General features: G+C 39.1%; 1 protein-coding gene across 1 annotated transcript in view; it reads left to right on the top strand.

Annotated features, from left to right (window-relative positions):
* LOC103507803 (rho guanine nucleotide exchange factor 17-like) overlaps window positions 1-8,930 on the top strand; it is a gene marked incomplete at its 5' end in the record, with an annotated part of 24,659 nt that overhangs the window by 7,612 nt on the left and 8,117 nt on the right. Inside the window, 1 exon segment of the mRNA XM_026822401.1 lies at window positions 2,213-2,435. Coding sequence (XP_026678202.1) covers window positions 2,213-2,435 — 223 coding nt within the window.

Below are 8,930 nucleotides of genomic sequence, written 5' to 3'. Positions count from 1 at the left end.
CGTATAATATCTCTAGTAGCGCGGTCAAACTTTCTTGACTTGGCGGGGCGGAGCGCTACCGCGCTCCTTCATTCCAATTACAGATACTTAAGAACAATGTGATTGAGGAGCGAAGGCCAGCCGCAAGACTGACCGTCCCTCCCCAATCACATAAATACATAGGAATAACATTCCAATTACAGATACTTAAGAACAATGTGATTGAGGAGCGAAGGCCAGCCGCAAGACTGACCGTCCCTCCCCAATCACATAAATACATAGGAATAACATTCCAATTACAGATACTTAAGAACAATGTGATTGAGGAGCGAAGGCCAGCCGCAAGACTGACCGTCCCTCCCCAATCACATAAATACATAGGAATAACATTCCAATTACAGATACTTAAGAACAATGTGATTGAGGAGCGAAGGCCAGCCGCAAGACTGACCGTCCCTCCCCAATCACATAAATACATAGGAATAACATTCCAATTACAGATACTTAAGAACAATGTGATTGAGGAGCGAAGGCCAGCCGCAAGACTGACCGTCCCTCCCCAATCACATAAATACATAGGAATAACATTCCAATTACAGATACTTAAGAACAATGTGATTGAGGAGCGAAGGCCAGCCGCAAGACTGACCGTCCCTCCCCAATCACATAAATACATAGGAATAACATTCCAATTACAGATACTTAAGAACAATGTGATTGAGGAGCGAAGGCCAGCCGCAAGACTGACCGTCCCTCCCCAATCACATAAATACATAGGAATAACATTCCAATTACAGATACTTAAGAACAATGTGATTGAGGAGCGAAGGCCAGCCGCAAGACTGACCGTCCCTCCCCAATCACATAAATACATAGGAATAACATTCCAATTACAGATACTTAAGAACAATGTGATTGAGGAGCGAAGGCCAGCCGCAAGACTGACCGTCCCTCCCCAATCACATAAATACATAGGAATAACATTCCAATTACAGATACTTAAGAACAATGTGATTGAGGAGCGAAGGCCAGCCGCAAGACTGACCGTCCCTCCCCAATCACATAAATACATAGGAATAACATTCCAATTACAGATACTTAAGAACAATGTGATTGAGGAGCGAAGGCCAGCCGCAAGACTGACCGTCCCTCCCCAATCACATAAATACATAGGAATAACATTCCAATCACTGATACTTAAGACCAATGTGATTGAGGAGCGAAGGCCAGCCGCAAGACTGACCGTCCCTCCCCAATCACATAAATACATAGGAATAACATTCCAATCACTGATACTTAAGACCAATGTGATTGAGGAGCGAAGGCCAGCCGCAAGACTGACCGTCCCTCCCCAATCACATAAATACATAGGAATAACATTCCAATCACTGATACTTAAGACCAATGTGATTGAGGAGCGAAGGCCAGCCGCAAGACTGACCGTCCCTCCCCAATCATATGAATACATAGGAATAACATTCCAATTACAAATACTTAAGAACAATGTGATTGAGGAGCGAAGGCCAGCCGCAAGACTGACCGTCCCTCCCCAATCACATAAATACATAGGAATAACATTCCAATCACTGATACTTAAGAACAATGTGATTGAGGAGCGAAGGCCAGCCGCAAAACTGACCGTCACTCCTCAATCACAAATACATAGGAATAACATCCGTGTGTGTGTGAGGTGGGTGTGTGTGTGGTGTGTGTGGTGTGTTATGTGTGTGTGGTGTGTGTGTGGTGTGATGGGATCTGTGTGTGATGGGTGTGTGGTGTGTGTGTGTGGGGGGGAAGCAACGCGACGGGTTCGCCCTAGTCTAATATATAAAAATAAATGTTACAAATACTTAAGAACAATGTGATTGAGGAGCGAAGGCCAGCCGCAAGACTGACCATCCCTCCCCAATCACATAAATACATAGGAAGTGGGTTAGAATTAGTATGAGTGAGTGAGTGAGTCAGTCAGTCAGTTACATCGACCAATATTTGGCTCGCATCAGGCAAAAAACGCCAGGTACATTTGTACCTATCTGTTGACTAGAAGTTATAGAAACATCTGTTGACAAGAGGGTTAATAAATATTAAAAAAAAAAACAACAACAACAACAACAACAACGCAATGAGGCGTGGTCATTGCCTTGGGCAATACCTGCCACTGTGGTGCGCAAGTGCATTCTTATTACGGGCTGGTAACCTAGGTAAAATTTTATTGTCTGTATTCATGTTTTAGTCAAGGATGACAATATCAGAAGGATGATGCGTGAAATGGATTCCATATCCGAAGACATAGATACTTTATCTCAAATGTTGGAACTCGCAGCCAATTTACATTGCTCACACGATCAATTTGAAGATATGCTACGGGAAACTCTCATCACATTACACAAAGAGTTAAATGAGAGACAGAACAACGATTCCCTGTTAACTTATTTAGAATTGATGCTCAACACAAGGTAAGATGGATACAAACCATTGGTCCTCGGTACAAATATGGTAAGTAACTTATTATTATTAGGAATCGGATTTTATGCAAATGCATATTGCTGCATATGCATTTGCATGTTTTGACACTTTTTTTTGACAATATTACGAGTATTATGGTTAAGAAAAGGGGTTATACTCAGAAAAGTGGTTTTAATAGGGTATAATCTAAAAATGAATGTGTGTGTGGTTTGTGTGTGAGAAATACCCAAGGTTTGTGCGGCATTTTTTTTCTCCGAACACGTAAGTTCGGTTTCGAGTTTGTCTCGGGTAGGCTTTTATGGGAATCTTGGAAAGGATATCAGGCGAATCGATTTTATTGTGAAGGACTTTATGTAGGAATAATAATAAAAATAAATCCCTGACTAAAAATGAATGTGTGTGTGGTGTGTATGATGGGTGTGTGTGTTTGTGGGATGGGTGTTTGTGTGGGGTGTGTGTGGTGTGATGGGTGTGTGTTGTGTGTGTGTGGTGTGATGGGATCTGTGTGTGATGGGTGTGTGGTGTGTGTGTGTGGGGGGGAAGCAACGCGACGGGTTCGCCCTAGTCTAATATATAAAAATAAATGTGTGTGTGTGTGTGTTCGAACTTTATGCCTGGCCAAACCGCTCATCCGATTGCTATGAAACTTTGTCAAGTTATTGCTTGCACTCCCGTGAAGGTTATAGGCTATTTTCCGGTTCATTTTTGTTAAGCTACGCCGAGCAAGACCCCTAAATGGATGAGTGACATGAACGGCCATGCCTTAAGGATTTACAACTAGTTAAAAAGTTATTAGTCATAACATAATTGAAAACACACTACAATATCACGCGCCGAACAAAACAAACAATAACACCCGAACTGTGAAAGCTACGATAATGTCCGACTACAGCCGAATGCTTTTATCCAATAAGATGAAACTTGAGTGGTCCCTGGCTGAGTGAAGTGTGCTGAGACGATGATGAAGGCAATTTTCTGGTGGTCCCTCAGGGGACCACCAGAAAATTGAAGCCGTGCCGCAAAGAGTTCAATAAATACGGCCATAATTAGATTCACACGGGTGAAAGAAGAGGAACAATGAAACTAATGTTGCCATTAAATAAATACTAGCCTGTCGAATTTGTACTATTTTGTCTCTTTTTCTTTAAATGAAAGTCGTGTGATGTTCACGATATATCGATATCGATATATTTGAGGGGCCGATATATCGATATATCGATTTATCGATATATTTGCAACTCATTTACATCCCTAAATTAGAGAACCTTTTAAATTTTCAATCGAAACGTAGAAAAAGATATAACATTTTTTGAAAGAAAGAAATAGCGAGAAGTTATACTATGAAAATAACGCGAAATTCGACTAAATTGTTGCATATTGCATACACAGAAACATGTACATGTATCTATGTTTGTCTGTTACGGCGCTGTTACTCTGATGGACCTTTTGTTGTCCTCTTTTGACGAAAAAACGGCTTGACCGATTTTGATGAAATTTTTTGTGGTTGTTGAGAAGAGTACTGAGGGTCTGAGGGTGACATAGGCTATTTAAATTTATGACGAAAAAACGGCTTGACCGATTTTGATGAAATTTTTTGTGGTTGTTGAGAAGAGTACTGAGGGTGACATAGGCTATTTTAAATTTTTGTATTCTATCCCGATTCAAAATGGCAGCACCTCAAAGTTATGACTCTTATGCCACGCTGATCCCGTACAAAGGACGGGTCAACCACTAGTCAATAATAATTAAATTTGGATAAAATAAAGGAAACAAGTACCTAACTTCTCCAAAAGTCTGTTTCACTGATACTTTAAACAAAGTATTATTATTATTATGTTAAGGCGGTCTCTTCCTGATCCCTTATGTGCCGCGTCCATTTTAGTTTAGGACTTTAGTTTAGGACTATTGCACTGCTAGAACAAAGTAAGAGAACCTTGACAAATTTTTCGTTGTACCCTGTACGTTATATTCAGCATGTGTATCAATATTGTTATGACTCGCTACCCCTACTCCCTGTATCACATCAAAGACTTCTACCCCCTCTTTTTCCCTTCCCCTCCTCTCTCTTTCCTCCCCTCTCCTCTATTCTCTAGCCTATATCAAAAAAAAAAAAAAAAAAGAGGTGACACTATTATAAAACCTGTCAATCACTCTAAAAAATAAAATTAAAGAATGGTTGACTTTGAACCTTTTAAACGAAACAAAAGATTTACCTTTGTTTGATTTTGAACCTCTGAAACAGAACAATAGATTGTCAGGGGTTTACGGGTTTACCATCTTGACTCTTGACATCCCACCTCAGAATAATAATAAACATAGAAGGAAGGTTTGGGTCTTTTTACATATCAAGGTCGAAGGACAGTTCACGAACAGCTGACTAACCAAATTTGTTTAGTCAGCTGACTTATGTAGGTACATAAGTCAGCTTTACATTTTTACATTTTGCAGTCCCGGTTTGTATTTTCAATTTCCCCCGATTTCTGAATGGTTTTATGAATTTTTAATGTCAATAATGGATAAATAAGATAAGATACCCATCGAATTTACTTAAGAAGTTGTTAAAAGTAAAAGTTTCGTAAAAAAGCAGAAATGATGTTTCAAAATTTCTGTAAAAATCATCCTACCCAGGAAATTATTCATGGTCCGGCAGTGGTACCAAATCAGCTGATATATAACCTTCGATTTGAAAAGTGTCTTTCGTTTAAAGTTTAAACCTTCCTTCTATGTTTATTATTATTCTGAGCTTCCCACGCATATGAATATGTATTGATATGCGTGGCAACTGTATTGGGGGATCGTAATGTTTTGAAAGATCGTAACGGGGGCCCCGTTCAAATTTGGGGCCCCAATCAGCGACGTGCCTTGATTTAATGAAGATGTGTACCAAATTTCATCAAAATCAGACCAGGCAAAAGGGAGTTATAGCGGAACAAACAGACAGACATCTAAACCAAATGCAAAACGGTCGAGTTAAAACATAGACCTCACTATCGTTCGGTCAATGACGTAGGATTGTCTGGAATTTAGGAGGAATTCTCTAGCACAATCCAGGTGCTTCCTCACTCTCTCGGGAAGCTATAAATTGAGGGTAGGTACCCACAACCCACCAGTTCAGTCTGTTTGTTAGATTAGTTTGTGCGATAAGTCCGCGATAGTCAGTATTGAGTTAGTCTGTTTGAGCGATTAGTACAGTGATAGTCAGTGAGTTTTCTTGTGCGATATCGAAGTGTTAGTACCGCGATAAGTGACAGTAGGTAAAGTACCTAAGCGAAAGTAGTGTTAACAGTGATAGATAAGCGATTGTACTTTGTAATAGAGATTGTAGGTACTTTGTAAAAGTGATTGTACCTAGTGACTGTGTAATCTTTTTGTGAACTAAATAAACTTGTTGTACTCTAGATTTAATTAAAGAATTCGAGTGTTTTCACTAATCCTAATCTTTTACGAACCCATTCACACCCACGTACACGTAACACTACTTATGTATAGGATGTTTTTTAATCTGCTATAAAAGACATGCTATTTGAGGTATGGTCATGATGCTTTGTTTATTTGAAAGGTAATTGTATGCCATTTAGTGTTTGAATACTAAGTTCGGGCACACGGGCCCCTTTGGATAGCTCGAACGATTTGGATAAATTATTTTGTGTTTTGTGAACACATATTGTCGCTCAATTTTCCTCATAATTTCCCTCCACAATCGTGCGATTTAACCAGTGGCGTAGCGTCCATGTAGGGCGTGTATGGCGGCCATACACTCAAAATTTACTCAAATACCCTTATTATATTGACTTTAAATAATTAATGTATTTTATTAGATAAATAAAAATTATTATACCTCAAAATGGTTAAAAAATCCCTTTGGGTGACTTTCTTTCGGGATATATGTAAAATCATTAGTTTATGGTGATAATATGTAAACTTTGGAGCACCTGGAAGACAACATTTACCGTTTATACAGATATACGGCTTCAGATCATGGAAAAAGTGGTCGAAAATTGAAAATTCTAGACCGAGTCTCATTCGATCTAGCTGCGGCGCCCATATACCCGAAATTTTATTCAGAGTTCAAACACTAAATGACATACAATTTCCTTTCAAATAAAGAAAAGACCAATGGCTGAAACTTTGGATTTAGGCTCTAGGGACCTCAAAACGTGTTTTGGCACTAAAAACTGACCATCGAAATTTTGACCCGAAAACATTACTTTCCTTCCTATAGGATAAGGAAAGTAAAAAACATCACTTTGTTCGGTCAATAATAATAATTGACCCGAAAACATTACTTTCCTTCCTATAGGATAAGGAAAGTAAAAAACATCACTTTGTTCGGTCAATAATAATAATAAAAAAAAAAAAATCAACTCTGAACAAAGTAGTTTTTGAGGAAAATAGAGCATTCCCCTAATTTTGGCATTCAGCATTTTAATAAGTACATAGCTTAAGGTTTTATTAAACCTTTGTCTGGCTAGGACACGTTAAACAGAGAGCAGACTAGCGTCTGGCTGTGGGACTATAAACTGGGAGGAGAACAACTAACCAGCCAGCTAGTTGGCAGTTCTTCAAAGGGTTCTCTCTGCTTTTAAAGACCAAGCACAAGTCCTCACAATGGTTGACTGCGGTTCAGGACGAGCCAGCCAATTTAACATGGCTAGAGACCATCACCCCGGTGTATAGCAGTAGCAGATACGAAAAAAAAACAAAAAAAAAAAAAAAAAAAAACTTTATACATATAGGTAATGTAAGGCGCCTTAAAATCAAATGTTCCTCATTAAAATCAAATATCCAACCCTTTACTGATTGACTGTAAGACTCAAACAATTTATGCTCCAGTTTCTAAACTTTGCTGCCAAATGAAGCTACTTTTGATAAGACTCTGCCTGTTCCTTTGGTCCAATCGATCTTCTATTGAGATTTTATTATTATTATTTTTTTTTTAATAAGAGAAAAAGATCACAAAACTTATAACACTGGCCTGCAATATGACACGACCTGAGAGTTGCAAGCCAACTTTTAATCAATTCGGGGGTTTTCGAGGTCGCTGAATCCGAATGTGATAAATGATAACCGTTTTTCTGGGTTGGTTAAAAAATTGCGTTTTTAGGTTTTTTCGACCATCTTTACGCTTTATTTTTTTGATTTTAGGAACATCCTATATATGGCCTGAAAATGGACTAGATATACAGGGCGTTCAGTGTATAATTTGTATTTAAAACATAGAGAGAAAGCAATCTCCACAGAAGTTAGGCTTAGCTCAGGAGATTTTATGTGTACCTAATTATTTGTATCTAATTATTAAAAATAAACGAGAAAAATTCAAGTCAAATCAAATGCAACATATAGGAATGTGCTGGTAGGAGGGGTGCCGCGGAAAGATTGGAGTCTTAGTCTTGAGAAGTGTGCCGCGGTTACGACAACTTTGAGAACCACTGATCTTTTGGAACCCTTTTTTTTTCAGTGCGGATCTTTGTTGCTGTAGAGCAGAGGTTTCCAATTAGCGGCCCACGGACCGCCAGACCATTTTTGTGGCCCACGAAGCTTTTTCGAAACTTACCTAAATGTAAAAAAAAAAAAAAAAAAAACTTTTTTTTGCCACCCAAAATTTTTTTAAACTATCCAAAAAAAAAAAAAAAAAAAAAAAAAAAAAAAAAAAAAATGGTTTGGTACCTATTTAGGCAAAAATCTTCGAATTTTAAAATTCTAATAAAAAATCCCTCATGTTGAATATTTTTCCAGTGTGAGGGATTTCTAATCTCATGGTTGTGTGATCTGTGACACGTTTGAAACTTGTTTTCCCTCCACTACTTTCGAACCTCCTCGAGTCCTTGATTTCATTCCGGGTCGAAAATTTCGCCATGTGCATTAATCTCCACGGCTAGTCAATACTAGGTTGTTCTCAACAAGTTATGAAAGTAGAACAACAATTTGCATGGGAAAAAATTTCTGGCACCAAAACCCAATGTGTACTCCTTCTCCGTAACAATTGTTCGTGTGTCGTGGCGTGAACATGGATAAGGTATCATCATCTGCACACGTACTATTTTCACTGCAATGTGCCTCTGCTGTCTTCGTCTGAAGCACAACAGCATACTTATAGTAGTGTCAGACTTTCATCCGTAACTCTCATTTTCTTTCGGCTACAAAAAAAAAACAAATCTCTATCGGCACCGACCACCGTAACACCTTTATTCTCTTGCAATATCCTGTCCCCCAAAGGTTGAAGGTACCACATACGCCCGGGGCTACGATGTAACGCCTCCCCATGAAGCGCCCGGTGTATGTATACCCTAGTGGGGGGGGGGCTTCGAACAAGGTCTTTACGTCGCAGGTTAGCTTAAAAGCTAGCGGCGTCCGTTTTTAAAAAGATATTTCATAAGAGACGATTACACATCGCTTGGTGATTTCCCCCAGTGCAAAGGTACTGAGTTACTATTTGCATGTGCCAGAACGTGAGCCGTCTCGGCCCAGTCTACGGGTCGCTCAAT

This window comes from Diaphorina citri, unplaced genomic scaffold (assembly GCF_000475195.1).
Source record: "Diaphorina citri unplaced genomic scaffold, Diaci psyllid genome assembly version 1.1 scaffold17, whole genome shotgun sequence".
Taxonomy (NCBI): domain Eukaryota; kingdom Metazoa; phylum Arthropoda; class Insecta; order Hemiptera; family Psyllidae; genus Diaphorina; species Diaphorina citri.
This window is presented reverse-complemented; position numbering and strand designations above follow the sequence as displayed.